General features: G+C 40.2%; 1 protein-coding gene across 2 annotated transcripts in view; it reads left to right on the forward strand.

The window, feature by feature from the left end:
- Positions 1–24,778, forward strand: part of cfap36 (cilia and flagella associated protein 36) — a 90,079-nt gene that overhangs the window by 41,722 nt on the left and 23,579 nt on the right. For both annotated transcript variants that reach the window (XM_073051026.1, XM_073051025.1), the window contains exon 6: positions 17,552–17,726. In XM_073051026.1, the coding sequence (XP_072907127.1) occupies positions 17,552–17,726 (175 nt within the window). The remainder of the gene's footprint in view (positions 1–17,551; positions 17,727–24,778) is intronic.

Genomic DNA, 24,778 nt, shown 5'->3' on the forward strand with positions numbered 1-24,778 from the left:
ATGTAATTAAGCGAAGTTAAGTGGTCAACAAAAGATATAACATCCGTCGTTCCCCATCTCTAAACCTAACAAGAATAAAGCATGAATATGTAACTAAACACTCCAACCTATGTGAATAACTAACATAATAAACATTATAAATGCACAACGCAGAATACAATGTAGATAGAAAATGGATGCATGGCTCCTACATCCCAGCCACCTAATTATTATACTATAATTACAGCTACATACTGCCAAAACACAGGAGAGATTACATCTTAACGTTCACACAAATATCCTCTTTCTTCTTCCAGACAAGTCATGCAACACTCTTGTAGGCTAGGGATTACCAGCACTTAGCCAAGTCTCAAACTTTTGCCTCCTGTAGAAGACAAATCATGGTTATAGGCCAATCCAAATAGCTGGTCTTGGTCTTGATGCATACCTGTGGCACAAATCCTTTTCTGTCTGAGAAACTTGAATGACTTTTCCCATGACCCATGAGTTTCGAGGTGCTGTGTCATCAACTATAAGCACAGTATCTCCTGGGGGAAAAAAATCGTCTTGTACTTGACCATTTCTGACATTCTTGTAGCTGGGATAAATATTCCTTAACCCACCATTTCCAAAAAAAGGCTCAACATGTATTGAACTTGCTTCCATCTACTGTGAGCATGAACATCCTCCTTTCGGAACTCTCCTGGTGTTAAGGATTCTGAGGTCTAGATAATCTGTGTGCCCCGATGAGCCAAAGTCCTACAGTCCAAAAAACTGAGTCCTGAACTCCTTCCAGTATGTGTCCAAAGACTTGCCACTGTAGCAGTAATGAGCTCCGTATGAGGGATGAAAACCAACTTCAACGGAGGTACTCCAGATTTTCCTGTTATAAAAGTATTGTACACTTGCGAACGTGTGTCATGCAACAGTATGTAGGTCACCACTCTGCAGCCATCATCACTCGCATTTATAAAATGGTGTAACTACAACCATAACTTCACCAAAATCCAGGTGTTTTAAATATCTAGCTATCTTCCAATTGGTGAAGTTCCTCCAGCCAAATTGTCCGCTCACAAACAACTGATATTGGTATAGTGTCACCCCAACCAAGCCCTTTCTTGCATAGGTCTTGTAGGATCTTCTTAGCAGATAACACCGCTGAACTCTAGATTTCTAACTGGAGAGGATCTCCCTTCTGGTAGGCAGTCTATCTTAGATCATGATCTAAACTTGAAAGTATCAGACCAAATGCACCATTACACATCTTGTTTGGATAAAAAATTGGCTTAAAGGAAGAAAGCAGAGGGTAGTTGTGGAAGGAAAGTATTTTGCCTGGAGGTCCTTAGGGAGTGCCGTAGGGATCTGTCCTGGGACCCCTGCTATTTGTGATTTTTATAAATGACCTGGATGTAGAGCCGGAAGGATGGGTGAGTAAGTTTGCGGATGACACAAAGATTGGAGGAGTTGTAGATGGAGCTGTAGGTTGTCGAAGGTTACAAGAGGATATAGACAGGCTGCAGAGTTGAGCAGAAAAGTGGCAGATGGAGTTCAATCTGGATAAGTGTGAGGTGATCCATTTTGGAAGGACAAACCAGAAGACTGAGTACAGGATTAATGGTCAGTTACTTAAGAGTGTGGATCAACAAAGGGACCTTGGGGTTCAAATCCATACATCCCTCAAGGTCGCTGCGCAGGTTGATAGGGTAGCTAAGAAGGCCTATGGGATGCTAGGCTTCATTAACAGGGGGATTGAGTTCAAGAGTAGAGAGGTTATGTTGCAACTCTACAAATCTGTGGTGAGACCGCACTTAGAGTATTGTGTTCAATTGTCACCTCATTATAGGAAGGATGTGGAAGCTATGGAGAGGGTGCAGAGGAGATTTACCAGGATGTTGCCTGGTTTGGAGAACAAGTCATATGAAGCAAGGTTAGCAGAGCTGGGGCTTTTCTGTTTGGAGTGTAGAAGAATGAGAGGGGACTTGATAGAGGTCTACAAGATTATGAGAGGCATAGAAAGGATAGATAGTCAGTACTTGTTTCCCAGGGCACCAATAGCAAACACCATAGGGCATATATACAAGATTAAGGGAGGGAAGTTTAGGGGAGACTTCAGGGGTAAGTTTTTTACACAGAGGGTTGTGCGTGCCTGGAATGACTTGCCAGGGTTGGTGGTGGAGGCTAAAACATTTAGGGGTATTTAAGAGCCTCTTGGACAGGCACATGGATGAAAGGAAAATAGAGGGTTATGGGGTAGTGTGGGTTTAGTACTTTTTTTAAGGATTATTTGGGTCGGCACAACATGGAGGGCTGAAGGGCCTGTACTGTGCTGTAATGTTCTATGGTTCTAGTACTCTCTCCACCAAAGGAATATCTTGATTCAAATCCAAATCCTTCATGTCTTTCGCTCCTTGTTACTCTAGTATAACAGATAGCACACTGTCTGTTGCTCATCAATTTTGTGAGTCGAAAACTGCCTTTAGCACAAGTGAGTACAAGGTCATGATAGAGAGACACTGCCTTTTTCTCAGAGAACACTGATACTAGGCAGTCATCAACATAGATGCAATGCAAAACCTTATCCACCATCTCAAGGGTGAACTATTCTTCATTATCTTCTGCACACTTCCTAGGAGTGAAATTGGCACAACTTGATGATGAAGTTGCTCTGAAGAGATGTACCACCGTATCTTGGGTGAGGTTATCATCAAGCCACCAGAGAAACCCGAGTAGGTCTGCATCTTCTGCTAGCACCTTAACCTGATGAAACTTTGATTTAATACTCACCATAATCACCACTGGTTCTTTTGAATCTGGTTATGACTCCAAAGAACTAGTAAGATCAGGTCCCTGTAACAATTGAGCATTAAGTGATATTTCCTGAATAGTCGCTCCACAGTCAAACACAAGACAAAGTTTCCCTTTTCTTGGGGCGATAAACTTGGTGATGTGGAATATACCAGACTTCCCCATCACTTCATTCCAGATTCTCTGCTGGCACTCTTTCAGCGAACCTTTGGACATGACAACCTTCATGAAATCTGTGTAGTCAGTGTGAAATGGCAAATTCTTGTTTCTCAGAGGTAAACTAGTCTGGTAGTGACATGCACCAATTTTGCAAAACTTGCCACCGGTTCCGTGAACTTATGACCTTCTCTTGACAAACCAGGTCATTCCTCCTGAATGCATTCAGGGAAGTGTGTCTTGAATTGCTGCTGCCAAAACTCATCCAAGTTCAAAACTGAAATCATGTTAACTGTCAGTTCTGACCAAACATCGTCTCTTTCGCCACTGTGGTCTCCTTGCAGTGGTCCACTAAAAGCTCAACCCAGCATTGTTCTGATTGCACAGGGTCTATCATTAACACTTAAAATCACTTGCAACAGCTCTAATACTTTAAGCCTATTTGCCCCTGTCGTCAGCTCAATTCCTGAATACATTTCTGACAAATGAATATGCTGAAGATCATTCCTAAAGATCCCTCTGATGAGGAATATTTCCTTTGTGGACAGACATACTTTCCCCCGTGTAGATGTTAGGGAGTCCACAGTAGTTCACGCATCTAAGCCAGTCACTTCTAATCCTGAAATTATGATGCTACTCGCAACCTACTCTTGACCAATGGTGCATAAGAGAATGCATATATTTTTTCCTGTCAGGTTGAGCTTGTTCATGAGGCTCACTGTACAGGACACTGCTGTACATACTTGATCCAGGAAAGCATAGTTAACCACAGTCTTCTTTACTTTCTTAGACTTCTCCTGAACTGGAATTATGAGAAATTTACAGTCATGATCACCAGGCCCTGTAAGGCCAACTTAGATTTCCTGATGGGCTCCAGCGCACTATTTGGACTTTTATCATCTGAAACATGAGTGTCACCATATTGTAAATTAACGTCCTCTGAAGCACCTTGTGTTGGTGAATATGGCATAGGTACAGAGTGTCTTCTTAATGCAGGCGGAGAGTGAACAGCCTGAGCTACTCCTTGGGGCCCAAACTTGTGGCTCATAGACATTTGAGGAACAAATGTATCCACATTGACATTGAATATGTTGGATTTTTTTCTGTGCCGTGTCAACATAGCAACTCGCCCAATAGAACTATCCTGTTGGAGCACCTTTAACGCCCACAGCACTTGAAGCCTTCAGCGCATTCCCTTTGGCCATGGCTGCAATTTCTTCCTGCAACTTAAGCTGCTCTATCTTTCTCCGAAGCTGTTCCACTCATTCTTCCAATGCATGTTTATCCCTCAATATTTGTTGCCTTGTGTATAACTCAGCTAAATCAGCTTCCGTTCTAGTGCATGCCAGAGAGGTATCTGATGCACCACAGGATGCTCTGTTGGCAATGGAAACTGCTGCATGCATGCTAGACGAACTGTCTTCGGGGTGTATGTCATCTTAAAATCATCAGTTTTATATGTAGTCAAAGCATTTCGTTTACTTCAGCAACTTGCTCTTCAACATCGCAAATTTGTTTCAGCTATTGTTCAGCCTCTGCTGTGACTGTATTAATAAGAGTCTGAATATTCGCAAAACTTTTGGTTTGTTTACCTTGCTCTGAGATGGGAGTTAAAGACAACAGCACATTATGTTGCTTAGCAACATCTTCATGAAGATGTTTCAAATCGTGCAAATGAGACTGCACTTGTGAGACATTTTGCTTTTCTTGTATAAAAAGCTTATAATTAACAGTATTAAATCGTTAATCTTCTTAACAATTTTAATATATTCCTTTCGAACACTGTCAATTGTCTTTGCCAAAGCTTTCCCAGTAAATTTAATTTCTCTTTTAGCCTGGATTCAAGGTTACTACATCCAGCTTGACTCATGTTGCTTTCCAAGTGCGTGAACTAGGCAAAACAGTGGCATTCAATTCAGATGTCAGCAATTGAAATATTTCAACATTTCAACAGAACCAAGCAGCAAGCAGCGAACTCTGAGGCAAGCACCATTCTATAGAGCTTGCCGTCAGCAATGACCATTCCAAACTATGTTTCAACCCCAAGCACACAGCATGAATCAACGAGTGTCATTACTTACCACAAGTCACTCTCTAATTTTGCTGACATGTCCGAATGTTGATGTTTGTTTGGTGTAACTGTCACAATCTTTTGTTGACAAAATGTAGCAACAATCTGAACAAACCAGTATCGCGGGAAGTTATTTTGTATGAAGTGCCTTCTGATCGATCTAATAATAATGCTCAAAAAAGTCAAAGAAATGTACTTGAGAATGAGAGACTCAATAGGATGAACATAACAGCAACAGTCAGGACTGGAAAGGCTCAAGCAAACAACACTGATCGGGTAGGCATTCATTGCAAACTGCCACTGAGGCAAAATCTGCAAAAACATCAAAGGCTTTAAGATACACCAAAGCAGGTCCAGCTGTGGAACGATGGTGACTCGTGCAACATATGGACTCAACATTCGGTGAGATGATGGAGAATTCCAGCCAGGAAACACTCCACAGAGCTGAAGATCTCTCCGCACCTGAGCAGCCCCAGTGCCAATGAAGAGACCAAGTGAGAGCCCCCTCTGGCATCCTAATTCACTCATCAAAGCAAGAGAGGATCAGATGGTCTAAATCATCAGACAATGTATCTTGGAAGCAGTTTGATGATGACTTGGATTGCATCTTGAAAACTGCGTCGGCAGGACTTGTCTACAGGAAAATCAACTCCCTTACAGCCATTGTGTTCAAATTTGCCAAAGAGTGATTCACCCAATGGAGAAGAAAGGGGATCTTAAACAATCACAGCAACCAAAAAGGAGGGAAAGGAAAATTCACCACCTGAGAAGCGAGATAAAGACCTTGAACAAACAAATCAAAGCAGTTCCCCTGATGAAAAAGAAGGTGTCAAAGATCTAACCAGCAAACTGCGGGAACAGCTGCGCAAGCTCAGGAAGGTGAAGCAGCAGCGAAAGCAAAGACGGGAGAGAGAGAAGGAGAGCCATTTGGGTTCATCAGGGCTCTTCTCAGCCAGTAAAAATCTGGCACCCTAACCAGCGCAGAGCAGGAGGTGGAAGAATTTCAGTAGGAATCGATTCGAAGAGAGAATGAGCTTTACACAGGTCGGGGAGAAGCATTTAAAAAGGGAGCGTTTCGTGGGGCTCGGAATGTTAGTGGCAGACCAATTAATTTGAAGAGAGAGTGAGCTTCGCACAAGTCAGGGAGAAGTGTGCTAACACAGTTAGCTCATCATCGTGCAAGGACACTAAGAAAGCTCCGAAGTAAAAGAGGGACACAGTCTAGCGGAGCGGTTGTTGGAGTGGTGTAAGTCAGAGTAGTAGGGCTTTGGCTCATCGGGGCTTTGGCGAGGACAGGCCTAGGTGAGGTAGGTTACTTTTTTTCTCCCCTCTAACAGGAATAGTGGGTATGACTGTGAGGCCAGTTTTCTGTTCTGGGTGTCAGATGTGGGACGTCTGGGAGACTTCCAGCCTCCCTGATGGCCACATCTGTGCCAGGTGCGTCGAGCTTCAGCTCGATGACCTTCAGGTTGTTAGGGAGAGTGAAGAGGTGATAGAAAGGAACTACAGGCAGGTGGTCACCCCGGGGCCTTAGGAGACAGATAAGTGGGTGATCGTCAGGAAAGGGAAGGGTGATAGTCAGATAGTGATTGTTCCCCTCCATTTTGAATTAGGAATACAGGAAGTTAGGAAGGAAGCTGAGAAGCAGAACTTCAAAGGTAGTATTCTCGGGATTGCTTCCTGTGCCACGCAACAGTGAATATAGGAATAGAATGAGGTGGAGGATAAATGTGTGGCTGAAGGATTGGAGCAGGGGGCAGGAATTCAGATTTTTAGATCATTAGGACCTCTTCTGGGGCTGGTGTGACCTGTATAAAAAGGACGGGTTGCACTTGAATCTGAGGGAGGCCAATATCCTAGTGGGAAGGATTGCTAATACTATTGGGGAGGGTTTAAACTGGATTTGCAGGGGTTGGGAACCAAAGTGAAGAGGCAGAGGATGGGGAGGTTGGAGCACAGGTAGAGATGGCTTGTAGGGTGTTTGTGAGGAAGGATAGGCAGATGTTAGAACAAAGATGCACTCAGCCTGATGGTTTCTGATGTGTCTATTTTAATGCAAGGAGTATCATAAACATGGTGGATGACTAGAGTGTGGATCAATACGTGGAAATGTGACTTTGTGGCAATTACTGAGAATTAGATGTCTCAGGAGCAGGAATGGCTGCTGAATGTTTCAAAAAGAACAGAGAGGGAGGAAAAAGAGGTTGGGGTGTGGCATTGCTAATTAGGGATAGTGTCACAGCTGCAGAAAAGGAGGAAGTCATGGAGCGATGATCTTTTTTTGTCATTTTTTTTTTGAAGTTCATCATCAAACAAACATTTCCATAAGATGTGTTTCAGACATTGTACCTATATATCATATAATTATATATATCACAAATCTCCACAAAGTATTTATCTGAGGTACACACTTATAGAAAAGAGTGGAGAGAAAAAACAAGCAAAAGGGAACTATGTACAAGTAGGGAGTGATCTTTTGTTTTTACAACAGATTCATTGATTTGTGAGAATAAAGTCATGCCTATGAGGGATTATTTAGTTAAACCATTTTTCCCAGTATGAATCAAATTGTTCCAAATTGGATAAAATTATCTTGCGTTTGATTGGATTTAATAGCCCATTGACATTAAAAGAAATGAATTTTACCTTGTCCTTAGCCATCTGTATTTATCTGTCAATGTACCATTGAAATTAGAATAAAACTTAATCGATCTACTCCCTGAACAAATACGAACCAGGAAACGCAGATAATAACAAAAATGGCAACGAACATGTGATTCCAAGGCTGAGGTCACTAGTAGATGACCCTGCGTTGAGCCGTTGAGCTAGAGGAAATGTCTAGCTGTGGGGGATAACCCCTTCTTACTTGTGAGTTGAGGGCCCCCAATGCAGTATTCATAAAAGTCAGTGAACAAATCCATTACACAGAAAAGATTTCCCTGTGTACTCCTCCTATATATACATACACACACACACACACACACACACATTACATACATATATATATATTCTCATTTTGGTGGGGAAAAAGGAGTAAGTGAGCAAATAAAGAATAACAACTAAGTAATTTAAAATCCACATTATAATAAGTATTTCTCGAGATAGGTATATCACTGTGTACTTTTGCTTTCATTTAGCTTCTCAACATTTTTAAAGTTAGCTAAACCTTATGGCTTTTCTGAAGGGGTGAGGACTGTCTTTGGGAAACTCCCGGTCTCTTCCTGATGTATTTCTCTCGGCCTCCTCCCGTCTCCTGCCTTCTCGATTCTCGCACTATTTCCCAAGCGGAGCGGGACAGTTCCTCAGTCAGGCTTTCCCTCATTTTGGTGACACTGACGGGCAAACCTCTGGCTTTCATGTCTGTAGTCACCTCTTCCACAGTCTGGTACAACCGCGTCCCGTTGTCATAAAGCACTCGAAGTTTAGCAGGGTACGGAGTTTGAAATGTAATCGTATTTTGCTTTAGTACTCGCTTTACTTCACAGTATTCTTTGCGTTTCTGTAGGACCGCGGGGGGGGGGGGGGTAATCTTGGTCGAAATATATTAATTTATCGTCGAAAAACACTCTCTTCTTACCCCAGGCCCTTTGTAGAATCTGCGTCTTGGTGCTGTACCGAAGGAATTTAATTATTATAGAGCGTGGCTTTCTGTCTTGGGTAGGTTTCGGATCCAGCGCACAGTGCGTCCTCTCGATTTCCAGCTCCATAGTTGAGGGAAGATCCAGCGCGTCCCGCAGTAACTTTTGATTAACGCTGGCGAACTCTGCCTTAATATCCCGGAGCTGCTGCTTTATTTCTTTCTGGACCTCCATTATCTCTTTCAGGATTTCAAACATATTCGCCGCTTCGACTGAGCGAGGCCCAGCAGCTGCCTTGTTAGCACGCGGTCGGGTCGGAGAGCCGCTCGCTGCACTCCTCTCGGACCCAGGCTCCGCAGTGTCACTTTTTTTATTTCTGTTCCTTTTCCCCATTCTTGCCCCTCTTTTCAGTTCAAATATTTTTTGAAAAATATTATATTTGATGGAATAACGGGGCTTAATACGCGCTTTTCCAGAGGAGCTAGTGACTTAAGCTGCCATTCTCAACAATGACGTCACCGGAACCCCAGAGCGATGATCTTGAGTCATTGTGGGTGGAAGTCAGAAACAGGAAAGGGGCAATAACTCATCTGGGTGTTTTTTTATAGACCCCCAAATGAAACAGGGATATCAAGGAGCAGATAGGGAGGCAGATTCTGGAACGGAGCAATAATAATAAAGTTATTATGATGGGAGATTTTAACTTTACTACCATCGATTGGCATCTCCTTAGCGCAAGGGGTTTAGATGGGGTGGAGTTTGTTAAGTGTGTTCAGGAAGGTTTCCTAATACAATATGTAGATAAACCAACTAGAGGAGAGGCTGTACTTGATCTGGTATTGGGAAATTAACCTGGTCAGGTGTCACATCTCTCGGTGGGAGAGCATTTTGGAGATAGTGACCACAACTCTATCTCCTTTACCATAGCGTTGGAGAGAGATAGGAGTAGACAATTTGGGAAAACATTTAATTGGGGTAGGGGGAAATATGATGCTATTAGGCAGGAACTTGGGAGCAAATGTTCTCAGGGAAATGCACGGCAGGAATGTGGCAAATATTCTGGGAAATGTGCATGGAATCGGAGGAGGTAGGTGAGGTACTTAATGAGTACTTTGCTTCAGTATTCACCAGGGCAAAAGACTTTGGCAATTGTAGGGTTGATTTACAGCGGACTGAAATGCATGAGCATATAGACATTAAGAAAGAGGGTGTGCTGGAGTCTTTGAAAAACATTAAGTTAGATAAGTCACCTGGACCAGATGAGATATACCCCAGGCTACTGTGGGAAGCGAGGGAGGAAATTGCTGAGCCTCTTGTGATGATCTTTGCAATATCAGTAGGGACGGGAGAAGTACTGGAAGATTGGAGGATTGCAAATTTTGTTCCCTTGTTCAAGAAAGGGAGTGGAGATAACTCAGGAAATCATAGACCAGTGAGTCTTACTTCATTGGTGGGCAAGTTGTTGGAGAAGATCCTGAGAGGCAGGATTTAGGAGCATTTGGAGAGACATAATCTGATTAGGGATAGTCAGCATGGCTTTGTCAAGGGAAGGTCGTGACTTATGAGCCTGATTGAATTCTTTGAGGATGTAACTAAACATTGATGAAGGTAGAGTAGTGAATGTATTGTATATGGATTTCAGTAAGGCATTTGCTTTGTGGATCCATAATTGGCTTGCCCACAAAAGGCAAAGAGTGGTTGTAGATGGGTCATATTTTACATGGAGAGTGGTGACCAGTGGAGTTTCGCAGGAATCTGTTCTGGACCCCCTCCTCACTGTAGTTTTTATGAATGACCTGGATGAAGAAGTAGAAGGGTGGGTTAGTAAGTTTGCTGATGACATAAAGGTTGGGGGTGTTGTGGATAATCTGGTGGGTTGTCAGAGGTTACAGCAGGACATCGATAGGGTGCAGAACTGGGCTGAGAAGTGGCAGATGGACTTCAACCCAGATAAGTGTGAAGTGGTTCATTTTGGTAGATCCAATTTGAAGACAGAATATAATATTAATGGTAAGACTCTTGGCAATGTGGAGGATCTGAGAGATCTTGGGGTCCATGTCCATAGGACACTCAAAGCTGCTGTGCAGGTTGACAATGTTGTTAAGAAGGCGAATGGTGTGCTGGCATTCATCAACCGTGGGATTGAGTTCAAGGCCTGTGAGGTAATGTTACAGCTACATGAGACCTTGGTCAGACCCCACTTGGAGTATTGTGTTCAGTTCTGGTCACCTCACTACAGGAAGGATGTGGATACTATAGAGAGAATGCAGAGGAGATTTACAAGGATGTTGCCTAGGTGGAGGGCATACCTTATGAGAATAGGTTGAGTGAACTTGGCCTGTTCTCCTTGGAGCAATAGAGGATGAGAGGTGACCTGATAGGGGTGTATAAGATGATGAGGGGCATTAATTGTGTGGATAGCCAGAGCCTTTTTCCCAGGGTGGAAATGGCTAACACAAGGGGCCATAGTTCCAAGGTGCTTGGAAATAGGTACTGAGGGGATGTCAGGGGTAAGTTTTTCACACAGATGGTGGGTGTGTGGATTGCACTGCCGGCGGTGGAGGTGGAAGCAGATGCAATACGGTCTTTTAAGAGCCTCTTAGGTAGGTACATGGAGCTTAGAAAAATAGAGGGCTATGCACTAGAGTAGGTTACATGGTTGGCACAATATTGTGGGCTGAAGGGCCTGTAGATTTTTTTTTTAAATCACATAGCAATCCCTGTAGGAATCAGGGAGTAAAATTCAATCCAAAAGTCCCCCAACCAAGAATCCCAGCAACTTAGCTGAATGAGGCAGAGCCCATGTGGCAGGAGGTCCAGGATATCATCAAGAGAACAAAGTTATCTGCCACTCCAGGACCAAACAAGTGGTATACCCTACAAGGTACAGAAGAAATAACAAAACTCCTCAGGAGGTTGTGGAAGATAATGAGGAAGATTTGGACCAAAGGCTTTATCCCACCAAGCTGGAAAATGGCTGAAGGAAACTTTGTTCCCAAGGGAGAAGATTTCTCCACAATCATCAGTTTAGGGCAATCTCCCTCCTTAGTGTGGAGCATCAGATATTCTTCTTGGTGCTTGCGAGAAAGCTAATCTCTTACTTAATGGAGGACCACTATATTAACACATCCATCCAGCAAGGTGGCAGCCTGGGTTTTTCTGGGTAGCTTGAACACACCTCAGTACAGTCAATTGATCTGCCAGGCCAGGCAAAAAAAAAGAGGCGACTTCACAGTTGTCTGGTTAGACCTAGGCAATGCCTACGGATCAATTCCACACGTACTCATCCAGATTGGACGGGTCCGCTAACGTATCCTGCTAATAACATGAGACATGATCACCAACTACTTTGGAGGATTCAAGCTACGCTTCACTTCAAGCAAGAACTCCAAAGAGGAATCCAACTGGCTGTAGCATCTTCCCCCATCTTGTTTGTTATGGGAGTGAACCTCCTCATATCAGCAGCAGCAGACATAACCCAAGGCCCAGTGCTGGAGCTTGGCATCCAATGACCAATATGGGGGTTCATGGATGACATTACAGTAATCACTGTAACTCATGTCCAAGCAAAGATGGGTATTGGAAACCCTGGACAATGTAGCTACCTGGTCTAGCATGACCTTCAAGGCCAGGAAGTCCAGATGTATGCTAATCAAAAAGAGCAAGGTTACTAGCAAGTTCAGTCTTCAAGTACAGGGAGAATCATTCCATCCATAAAGGACAACAGAGTAAAGTGTCTTGGAAAGTGGTTTAATGATGGACAGTGCCAACATCACCAGCACTGTAAAACAGACTGAAGAGTGGCTGAAGAAGATTGACAAAACCAGATTCCTTGACAAATTTAAGACATGGCTGTACCAACATGCTCTTCTACCACAGTTCCTCTTGTTTTTCACAGTGTACAATTTTCCCTCAACTACTGTAAAAGGCGTCGAGAGGAAAGTCAACAAGCACCTGTGGAGTTGGTTGGAAATTCCCCCAAGTTTTTTTCAGTGGGGCTCTACATAAGATCAGGTCAGCTACAGCTCCCATTGTCATCAATAGGGGAGGAGTTCAAAGTGGCAAAGTGTAAAGTTGTGTTAACACTGGGAAGCTCTGATGACAAGCTAATAAACCAAGTAGGAGTCACAACAAGATCAGGCCAAAAGTGGGTTGCCATCTTAGCCATAGACCAGGCATTCAGCTCCCTGCAATTGAGAGACATCATCGGCAACCCACGCCTGGGATGGCAAGGCCTCAGCTCCACACATGTCCCAACGATTGGGGACAGCAAGTGTAAGGGATAGGTGTGACATGGTCCAGGCAGAGATACAGAACTGTGAGGATGAAAGGCGGTTATTGAAGGCAGTGGAGTTGGGGGTTACAGGGCACCTGGATGAAACGGGATCTTTCCAAGCCCAAGATCACTTAGGCAGGGCTTTGGATACTGGAGCCCTTCTGCACTTCTTTCCTCCTGCAGTCCATGTATGACACTCTCCCTACACCATCACAGCTGAACACATGGGGCTAAGAAAGGACCCTAACTGCAAGCTTTGTGGTCAGCGGGTTGCACAGGTACACTTACTGTCAGGATGTAAAACATCTCTAACACAAGGATGGTATAGGTAGTGCCACAACAAGGTCCTACTGTCCCTTGCTGACACAGTAAAACGAGAGAGAGGTAAAAAGAGACCAGCTTGGCAGAGAGGTAAACAGGACAATCATTTTCATCAAGGAGAGGGCCACGCCAGTCATATCAAAGAGGCCTAAATCCATTCTGCTGCAAACTGCCAAAGCATGGGAGATGAGGTTCGATGTGGGGAGGAAGCTGCAGTTTCTAGAAGTGGTGCAAACCGACCAGACATCGTACAGTGCTCCACCAAAAATAAAAAATCACCCTGATGAAGCTCACAGTACCGCTGGAGGAAGGATATGAGGAGGCTCATGAGAGGAAGGCCCTGTAGTACCAGTCTTTAGTCCAGGAGCGCAGGGACAAAGGATGGCAGACATGGCTATTCCTCATGGAGACTGGCTGTAGAGGGCTCCTGGCAGGGTTGGCATGGAGGTTGCTGTCTGTGCTGGGCCTTGATGAAAAGAGCAAAAACCAAGCAGATCCCAGGATGTGGGAGGAAGCAGAAAGGGCCTCTTGCTGGACATGAAGCAGGTGAGAGGAGTTGAGCTGGAAGTCAGCAGCAGCTGGGCAGTGATGTGACCACCATTACTGACCTGCCAACTGGAGAGTGTACTGGTTATGGGTTGAAACACTTTATGAAAGTTGGGCATCACCTGGCGACATCTGCTTCTGGCCAAAGGCTATGGTTACCTCATCAGGTAACAGTAAAGAGCACCCTGGTGTGTGATGCAAGCAAGCAACTAGTAAAACATACAATCTTGAAGTGATGAAAGTTAAGAAACTAAACGTAGCGATATTATACAGTCGGCCCTCCTTATCCGTGAATTCCGCATCCACGAATTCAACCAACCGCAAATCGCGAAAACCCGGAAGTGCTCGTCCAGCACTTGTTCTTCGAGCATGTAGAGACTCTTTCTTGTCATTATTTCCTAAACAATGCAGTATAACAACTATTTTACATAACATTTACATTGTATTAGTTATTATAAGTAATCTAGAGATGATTTAAAGTATACGGGAGGATGTTCATGGATTATCGTGGATCAAGATCGAAAAAAATCAAAAGTTCTCTAACTAGGTAAGTCGGAACAGGTACATCCGGTATTATTTAGCGTCAGTTAGTCAAACGTTTGCATTTGTATATAGTATATATTTTACCTTTCTATGCATATGAAACACTTAAGAACGTATGTTTCAGCGCCGGGCTCGGGAAGTTCCCGAGTTCAAACTAGTGACAGATCGCTATCGAGTGCGCTCTCCACCGTGCCGGGTTGATGTGGAGGATCAAAAACCCCAAACCCAATAATTAAACCACTGCGTTGCTTAGTAATAACTGTAGCTTTCATCGGGGCACAGCCTTTCTCACTTTATCCTTTAAAATTGTTCTGATCATTGACCGACATAGCCTAACGCTTTTCCAATGACCGATGGCGTTTCACCTCTTTCTGATCGCTTTATTATTTCCACTTTATTTTCAATCGTTATCGTCATTATTTTCATGAACAGAAACACTGCGGATTCAGATCTCTTCCGCTGGGTCCTAATGTCCTCCGCACTGAGACAGGTTAAATAAGGTCTGGGGTTCCGCTGGGTCCTAAGGTCCACCACATTGAGACAGGTTGAATAAAGGACTTGAGCATCCGCGAATTTTGGTATCCGCAGGGGATCCCAGAACCAATCCCTCGTGGATAAGGAGTGCTGACTGTACATACTTAAGTGAAGTTAAGCAGTCAACAAAAGATATGACATCCATCAGTACCCCGCTCTAAAACTAAACCCTTGCCTACACCCTACCCACATGACTGACTATCATAATAAATGTGCAACACAATGCAGATGGAGAACAGATGCATGACTCCTACAGATGGCACTGGAAAACTGAAACATTTTAAGAGACAAATAGTGTTAAATGAAATGGCATACCCAAGTTTTACAAAGCCTGTCCGGTTTCTTATCGCATCCGTGATAAAGTAGCCAGTGAGCAAGATCATATGGAGGCTGAATGAATTCTTTCCTAGGTTGAGTGGAGCTCATGGGAAATGCCAGTGATCCCAGCAGCCAAAAAGAATGGGGTTATCGGGATCTGTGTTGATTTTAAAGTCACCATCAACCCAGTACTGAAAGCAGATCAATATCCAGGATATCAATACCCAGGATAGAGGATATCTTACAGCTACTGTTCTTTAGATTTGCGAAGTATGCTTGCAGAAAAAGAATCTTGGGGTTGTATGCAGTGATGTGTATGTACTCTTATAACAAATTTAGCTTTGAACTTTGATCTTTGCAAACCTTTCTTGAAGAAAACATTTCAGCAAAGTAAATTTAGCTGGAGGCCTACCTACAGATGGAGATATAAGAAGAGTCTGAAGTGTTTCTCACAAATAAATACTCACAAATGGGCTGAGAGGAGAATTTGGTCAGTCATGAAGAAATGGCGGAGCAGACTTGATGGGCCAAATGGCCTAATACTTCTTCTATAACTTATGGTCTTGCTATAATATGTTTTCTTTTTGGAGTAGCATCTGCACCTGCTCTCTGGCAGATAGCTATGGACCAGGTGCTGCAAGGCTACGCAGGCAGTCAGTGCTGCCCGGATGAAATAATTGTTACTAGTGAGGATGACAAGGAACATCTCCAAACTCTCAAGACACCGTTAAAAAGATCTGAAGATTATGGGCTCAGAGCGCAACACAACAAGTGTGAATTCTTTAAACCAAGTATCACTTATTGTGATCACACCATTAACGCACAAGAGTTACACAACTGTGCTGAGAAACTTCCAACAATGGTGGATGTCCCAAGGCCTAAGGACATGTTACAGTTGTTGTCCTTTTTAGGATTTGTCAATTACTATAACTTGTTCCTGCTGCCAAACTTGGCCACTGTGCTCTATCCCTTGAACTCATTACTGTAGATCTGGAAGAAATTGCACTGTAAAAAGTGGTGTCAGGTGGCTTTCCAAAAGACAAGGGAAATGGTGATGTCAGACACTATACTGACACATTATGATCCACATCATCCAGTGAAGCTTGTCTGTTGTGCCTTTTGGGGTGTAAAATGTTTCAACCAGTACTTGTATGGCAGAGAGTTAAACCTTGTTACTGATCATCAACCATTAGTATTCATTTTCAATCCACAGAAGGGTGTTCCACTAACAGCAGCAGCATGAATACAGAGATGGAGGACATAATTAAAAAAATAATTTCAAGAGGACAACTAGTCATGGAAATGCTAATGGATTGTCTTGGAAAAGGAAATAACATGAAAAAATTTACAAAACAGGACAGTTGATGTATTTTCCATAATGCAAATTTAAAAGTCTTCCTGTTATGGCAGAGATGGTCCAAAGGGAACCTAGTAAAGACCCCACACTATCTGAGGTCTACATAGCCACCCAAAATGGCTGGAATGTGCAGCAGAATCTCCCAGTTTCAGGATGAACTTGCCCTTGACGGTGGCTGTCTTATTTGGGGATTGAGAGCTGTTGTACCATCCAAGCTGAGAGCTAAAGTGTTGGTGGAGCTATGTGCTAGTCATTTAGGTGTGGTCAAAATGAAAGCATTGGCACAAAACTTTATCTGGTGTCCTGGCATAGATCAGCAGATTGAGCAGCTCGCCATGCACTGTTTGGAATGCCAATACATGGTACCCAGAGCTATCAGAACCACTTACTGCAGTTTCACCACAGAGGAGGCCCCTGAACTTGAGATTGTCTTCCCAGCTATGTCTTGCCTGCCAAGCAGAGTGACCTCCCAGGTCAGGAAAGAAATTATCCCACAAGAGTAAAAAAAATCCTCCACAGCGATTAAATCTTCAGGCCTGAAAATGATCATTTAAAATTTAGTATGCTGTGAATGTCTATATAGTTGTTGTGTTATATAGTATAATGCGTGTATAATTGAGATGCATTCTATATTCAGTTGGAGTATATGGCTACGCAAAAGGAGTGTCTATTTAATATATCAGTAATATTTGAGTAAAATTGTTAGTATATTGGTTAATTAAGCATTCTTTGTTTGCTTAAATAATCCATTAAGGGTTATATGTAAAAGTAAATGAATAGTATATGTCATTACATCATAAGTGTGCGCCTCACTGAAAAAAAATGAAGCATACATATTTATCCCTGGCTCTGTGTTTTTCCTATGGTTAGTTTTATTTTTTAAGAGTTATAAAACATAACAATTAAATATGTACTGACTGTTTTATCCAGTTAATTTCAGAGTATTAAGACCACTTTTTCATTAATTTGATTACATATTTGTCTTTCCCCATTGTAAGGTGACAGCACTTTCAATTTGGTGTTTTATTTTCATCCTTTTTTGATAATATCTTTTATCTCTTACCTAGACAATCTAAAGATGAATATGAACAAGAGATGGCAAAAAGATTTGCTGTAGAAACAGGAGCTAAAGGTGGAGCAGTGATACAAAGTGAGTTAGAGAAAGCAATTGTGGAAAATGCAGAAGAAGAAGCAGCACGACTATCCAGACAACACCAACGAGGAAAAAAGAATTTAGAACAGGTAATAAAATTTCCTTGCTCTGCGCTTCAGGTGAAATGTGCCGTCATATTAAATGGATATCTACTAATAAATTTTAAGAAATCACTTGTGATTTTTTTTTGAATGGGAAAAATGCCTGAATATTGCTTCTCATGGTTTTCCTTTAAACTCGCAATAAGTTGTCCAGAGACTGATATGCTTACCAATGGAGATTTCAAGTACACAGTTTGGTATGGTACACTTTTCATGTGAGCATAGCAAACTACAAGGAGGTTTTCAAATAATCAGATTGAAGAGACTTCACTGAAACAAGCTCACTAAAGAGCAGGAGGGAGAAGAAAATGGGATATGTAACTTCAGTAGGAAATTAAATGAAGATTGAAAGTTGTGCATGGATCTAAGTCATAAAAGACTACAAAATCATGAAAATATTTTTAACTGCAATTTGAATTTTCATGAAATAAGATTCCATGTACTTTTTTTTGAGCCAGGGTGGTTATGCTGTTGAAAGTTTAATTATTCCTCTATCTATAACCTTTAGAGCAGCCTTTCTCAACCTTTTTACCCTGGAGGAACCCTTGAAATAATGTTCAAGTCTCAGGGAACCCCTGCATAAAAAATATTATATCTACAGCTCATAGCATGTCAGCATGATCAGTAAGTTATAGATATAATGATCCAAAAATAATTGGCAATCCTCTTTTGAGTAGAGAATTAATTTTTAGCCAACTTTTCTTGGAATTAATCTTTCTTTACCTTCCATAAATTAAAAAAAACTCATAAGGCAAACATAATAAATTTCTCAGTTCTGGTTCGAACTTGAGATAAGCTTACTTGGATTTCACCTTCAGTGAAATGAGATGATTTCTTTCTTTTTTTTTTCTTTTTAAATCTTTTTATTAATTTTTTAAACAAACATAAATGAAACATGAATACAGAGAGTTTGAGAGTACATAGTTAATAGTTTAGATAAACATTCAAATAGACAATAATCAATATATACTAACCTCCCAAACTCATGGTAATTGCGAACAAAAAAAAGATTTTTAAAAACCCCCAAAAAAGAGAAAAAAAACCTATAACTAACCAACATGGGCCATAGCATTATGTCAAATATATACAGTAGTGCCAATAACTCCGAACCTCCATCCAAATAATTAAGGATAAGTTTAGGAAAAGACAATTTAACTCATATGAAAATGTTGAATAAATGGTCTCCAAGTTTCTTCAAATTTAACTGAAGGATCAAAGACAACACTTCTAATTTTTTCTAAGCTCAAACAAGAGATAGTTTGAGAAAACCACTGAAATATAGTTGGAGGATTAATTTCTTTCCAATTCAATAAAATAGATCTTCTAGCCATTAATGTAACAAATGCAATCATCCATTGAGATGAGGGTGATAAACGACTATTATCCGCCATTGGTAAACCGAAAATTGCAGTAATAGGATGTGGTTGGAAATTGATATTCAGAACTGTTGAAATAATACCGAAAATACCTTTCCAGTAAATTTGGCAACATCAGAATGACATCTGTCACAGGTTGGATTAACATAAGAATAAAATCGAGCAAGTTTATCCTTAGACATCTGAGCTCTATGTACAACCTTAAATTGTATTAGGGCATGTTTAGCACAAATAGAAGAAGAATTGACTAATTGTAAAATTTTCTCCCACTGCTCAGTGGGTATAAGACAATGAAGTTCTTTTTCCCATTCCTTCTTAATTTTTTCTGATATTTCTGGCTGTATTTTCATGATCATATTATAAATGACAGCTACTAAACCCTTCTGACAAGGATTCAAAGCTAAAAAAATTTCCGTAATGTCCGATGGACATTATTCAAAAAACTTCTAACTTGCAAATATCTAAAAAAATTAGTTTTAGGTAAATTATATTTATTCGATAGCTGTTCAAAGGACATAAAACTATCATCTAAAAATAGATCACGAAAACATGTTATACCTTTTGTTTTCCATAAAACAAAGGCTTGATCCATAAAAGAGGGCCGAAAAAGAAAGTTAGATATTATAGGGCTTGATAAGATGAACTTATTCAAGCCAAAAAATTTACAAAATTGAAACCATATTCGCAATGTATGTTTAACTATAGGATTAGTTATTTGTTTATTCAATTTAGATAAAGAAAAAGGAAGTGAAAATCCTAAAATTGAAAACAATGAAAAGTCTTGTACAGATTTATGTTCCAAATTTACCCATTGTGGGCAAGCTGCTATAGTCGATTCTTGTGTCCAAAATATTAAATATCGTATATTAACTGTCCAATAGTAAAATCTCAAGTTTGGCAAAGCCAAACCACCCTCCTTCTTAGGCTTCTGTAAATATTTTTTGCTTAGTCTAGGATTTTTATTCTGCCACAGATAGGAAGATATTTTGGAGTCAATAATATCAAAAAAAATTTAGGAATGAAAATTGGTAATGCTTGAAATAAATATAAGAATTTGGGTAATACCATCATCTTAATAGCATTAATTCGACCAATCAATGACAAAGATAATGGAGACCACCTGGTAACAAGTTGCTTAATTTGGTCAATTAAAGGTAAAAAATTAACTTTAAATAAATCTTTATGTTTTTTGGTAATTTTAATACCAAAATAAGTAAAATAATCTGTGACAACTTTAAATGGTAAATGTTTATAAATTGGAACTTGCATATTTAATGGAAATAATTCGCTCTTATTAAAATTCAATTTGTAACCAGAAAAGTTACTAAACAGAGCAAGCAAGGACGAAATATCAGGAATAGATCTCTCAGGGTCGGATATGTATAGTAACAAATCATCAGCATATAATGATAACTTATATGTCCCTTCCCCACGAGTAATACCCAAAATATTAGGTGATTCATGAATGGCTATAGCTAAAGGTTCCAAAACAATGTCAAATAGTAAAGGACAGCCTTGCCTTGTACCACGGAATAACTGAAAAAAAAGGAGATCTTTGATTATTGGTAAAGACCGAAGCCAAGGGTTTATACTATATTAATTTGATCCATGATATAAATTTCAAACTAAAATTAAAATGCTGCAACGTATTAAATAAATATGGCCATTCAACTCTATCAAATGCTTTTTCAGCATCTAAGGAAATGACACATTTTGGTATTTTGGGTGAAGGAGTATAAATAATATTAATTAATTTTCTAATGTTAAAAGATGAGTAACGGTTTTTAATAAATCCAGTCTGATCTTCAGAAATAATTCGAGGTAATATATTTTCTAATCTAGTGGCCAAAATTTTACTCCTCCCTCCACCCTCAAAACCCCAGGAAAAAAGCCAAAAAGAGGCAAGCAAGAGATCTAATACGAAATTTACCTCCATGTCTCAAGATGGCAACTCAAACAAAAAAAAGTTAAATAAAAGATACAAACCACCCATATTATAAGAAAGGGTTAGTATAACAAAGATTAAAGTATAAAATTAGTATTATATATATATAAAACAAAAGGATTTAAAAAAATTAAAATGATAAAACCCATAAATGGATAATATTGTATTAGTGTTTTAAAAGAAAGTCCTTAAACTTATTCAGACACATCAAAACGGATATGACGTATCCCAGCACTAAGGTCTTTCAGGAAGAAGAAACGACATTTTATTTTTAAAAAAATCTTAATATTTAAACGTTAAAAATATAAAAAAGTGTATGTGAACTTAAAAGAAAACCCTAATGAATTACTTTCAAAACTAACAGAATAATAATATAAAAAGAACAAACTCAGAATAAACCATCACGTAAAAAAATCATTTTATAAAAGATCCAAATCTATAAACTAATTATTACATTAGTCAACCCATAGAAACAATAAAGTGTTATTCTTCAAGGAATCTTTGAGCATCCGCTGGAGATTTGAATAGCCGATAAGTCCCATCTTGGAGAGTAACTCTCAATTGTGCTGGAAATAACAGCGCTTGCTTGAAGCCTTCCTGATGAATTTCTGACATAACCGATTTAAAAGCCATTCTTGCCCTTAAAACTTCGGGACTATAGTCTTCCAGAATATGGAATTTAAAATCTTGAAAACTGATCATACCCTTTTTCCGGGCAGCCCGAATCAAACGCTCTTTGATATGAGGATAATGGATCCGGAGCATAACTTGTCGTGGTTTCAAACTTGAATCTGATTGGAAATGAGAAATGCGATGTGCATGGTCGATTATTGGAGGTGTATCCAGTACCTCTGAGCCGAAGACATCCATTAAAAATTTGGAGAAAAGTACAGTGAGATCGCTGTTATCAAATTTTTACGGAATCCCAATTATCTGGAGATTTTGTCTTCGAGAGCGATTTTCAAGATCAGTGATTTTAGATTTATAACGATCCAGCTGTTGAAAAGTTGAAGCTTGCTGTTGTTGCAGAGTTTCAATTGTGCGATCTCTCTGGCGAGCGGCTTCTTAAAGAACTAAAATACTTGCTTGTTGTTTTTGTGAATCCAGTGTAAGTGATTGAAGTTTTGCGTCGTGTCTTTAAAATTTCATCGAACGTAGAAAGCTTTGAGGTTAATTTATTCTCCAGTTTTTCAAGTCTGTCGTCCATAAGCTTCGCAATTGCTTCTAAAGTTAACGGTTCTTTCGTCTGTTTCGATTCCTTTGCTTTAGACATTTCAACGAGTTGAAAATGATTCAAACAATTGAGAAAGATTTCATACGTCTAAACCCCTTTAGAATAGGTATAAAAAGATCAATTGGGGGTGTTTGTAGGTTAAAAAAAAAGTAAAAGGATTGGAGCGAAGCCTAAAACCGCTTCACTCCATAAGCGCCATCTTGAGACCTCGAGATGATTTCTTTCTTTGCTCTTGATGCTTGTTAAACAAGAAAATACTTGCTCACACATGTAAGAAGTTGAAAATGCAGCAAAATGTTCATTACTTTCTCATGAATGCCAGCATACCTTTATTTCACAGAAATCAAGAACTTGTCCAGGGGCAGGTTAGTAAATCTCATCTTGAGTGCATAGTCAGAGTGTAGCTCACAAGGTATTCCTCTTTTCTCAAAGTCAAGTTCTCAGGCTGAGCAGTAGATTTAGAGAAATGATCTCTGACCCAGTCATACACTAGTGTTGAAAGGGAGGAAAAATACTGTTCAATTTTGTTCTGCCATTTTTCCAGGGGTGATTTTCAATAAGACTCAAGACTTTCTGATATCCTTCCTCACTCTCAGCCCAAGTAGCAGTTGGAGACATTTTCCAACATAATTTTTACAAAGATTCGGTTTCCTTTTAAATCCAAGAATCTTATCACTTGAAGTCAAAACATTTTCTCCAGGGCCTTGAGGCTTGTTCAACTAGTTCATATGATGAAAAATGTCTGTTAAGTAGGCTAATTTCTGCAACTATTCTTCATCTTCAAAGCACTCAGCAAAACTGGCCTACTATTTTCTTGAAAGTACTCCTACAATTCACCTTTCAGCTCAAAAACCCTTTTGAGAGTTTTTCCTCTGCTAAGTCACCATATTTCTATACGTAGTAAGGATTGGTGTGCTCTTTTTCACATAGTTTTTTAAACATTTTCTAATGGACTGGCCTTAAAGCTACTGAATAACTTGCTTCCTGAGTCTTTTTACTGATTGTGACTTTATTTTCAAAAGCTTTCGTCTGTTTGTTTTGCAATGCCAATAGCTGTTTGAAATGATCAGCACTTTTGTGTGTAATATGGCTGTGGTTTGTATTCAGTGTCTTTTCAATTTTGGGGGAGCTATTGCTACGTTTGTAAGCTGTTTGCCACAGACTGGGCTCAGTGGAACAGGACAACTCGGATCACCAGTCCATGTAAAACCCATTGATAAGTAGCTTTCATTGCAAAGTCATTTTTTTTGTGAAGTTTGGGGAGTTAATTCGGGAGGGAGAGGCTGAAGTCACAGCCCAAGTTGGGCGAATCCATTCAATGCTCAGAAAACGCTCTTCACACGCCTCGTCAGCCTACCGTCCTCTCCCCCGATCAAAGTACTGCAGTCACCATCAGCCTACCATCGTCGTGGTGCAAAGTTCAAAAAATAGTGTTTATTTTTTTAATCACAATCTCTCGCAGTGGAACCCTGCTTTAGAGTGACAATTTCAAATTACAAGTCTCCATTCATACCACTTTATTGTTAACAGAAACTTTCTGATTTTTCAGTTTTGCAAAATCTTATCTACTTTTTCTTAGTATGATCAGAACTAGCAGCCTCACTTAATAACATAGCAAATTCTGATCTGACATTTAGCTGTATAACTATACACTTTTTATGTGAGATGAATTTTCTTAGTTTTAAATTTTTTCCCCTCTGTTTTCTGAATTTTATACCCTGAAATGAAAGAAGAATCAAAATCCACCCTACACCATTAGTTATTTGTGATAAACATATCGTCATAATGGTGGCTATCTAGTGTGGTCGATGAAGTTTAATTGTGAAAGCAAAGTACATTGCACACCCATTACAATTTTTGTATGCCAGTGCAGTGGACCAAGGGCAAATCTATATCCCATTGCTTATGAAAATATTGTTTTACAGTTGACAGCTGTCCTCTCATAGAGGGATGGTCTCAGCAAAGCAAACAAGTGAACCTAGGAACCCGAACAATTTCACTTGTTTTGCAGCATGGGTACCCACTGTGGCTTTCTCCAAGTATTGTGCAAAACACTGATAGAACCTGAAATAGTTATGATTTCCAGTACAACTTTTTTACATATAGTGGTGCTAGAAAGTTTGTAAACCCTCTAGAATTTTCTCTATTTCTGCAATAAATATAGTCTAAAATATGATCAGATTTTCACACAAGTCCTAAAACTAGATAAAGAGAACCCAATTAAATAACACAAAATATATTATACCTGTTCATTTCTTTATTGAGAAAAATGATCCAATATTACATGTATTTGTTGGAAAAAGTATGTGAACCTTTGCTTTCAGTAACTGGTGTGACCCCTTTGAACAACAATAATTTTAACCAAATGTTTCCAGTAACTAATCAGTCCTGTACGTAGGCTTGAAGGATTTGTAGGCCATTCCAACTAACATAACTACTTCAACTCTAGGATGTTGGTGGGCTTCCTTGCATGAACTACTTGCTT

The sequence above is a fragment of the Hemitrygon akajei genome, chromosome 7 (genome assembly GCF_048418815.1).
Source record: "Hemitrygon akajei chromosome 7, sHemAka1.3, whole genome shotgun sequence".
In the NCBI taxonomy this organism is placed as follows: domain Eukaryota; kingdom Metazoa; phylum Chordata; class Chondrichthyes; order Myliobatiformes; family Dasyatidae; genus Hemitrygon; species Hemitrygon akajei.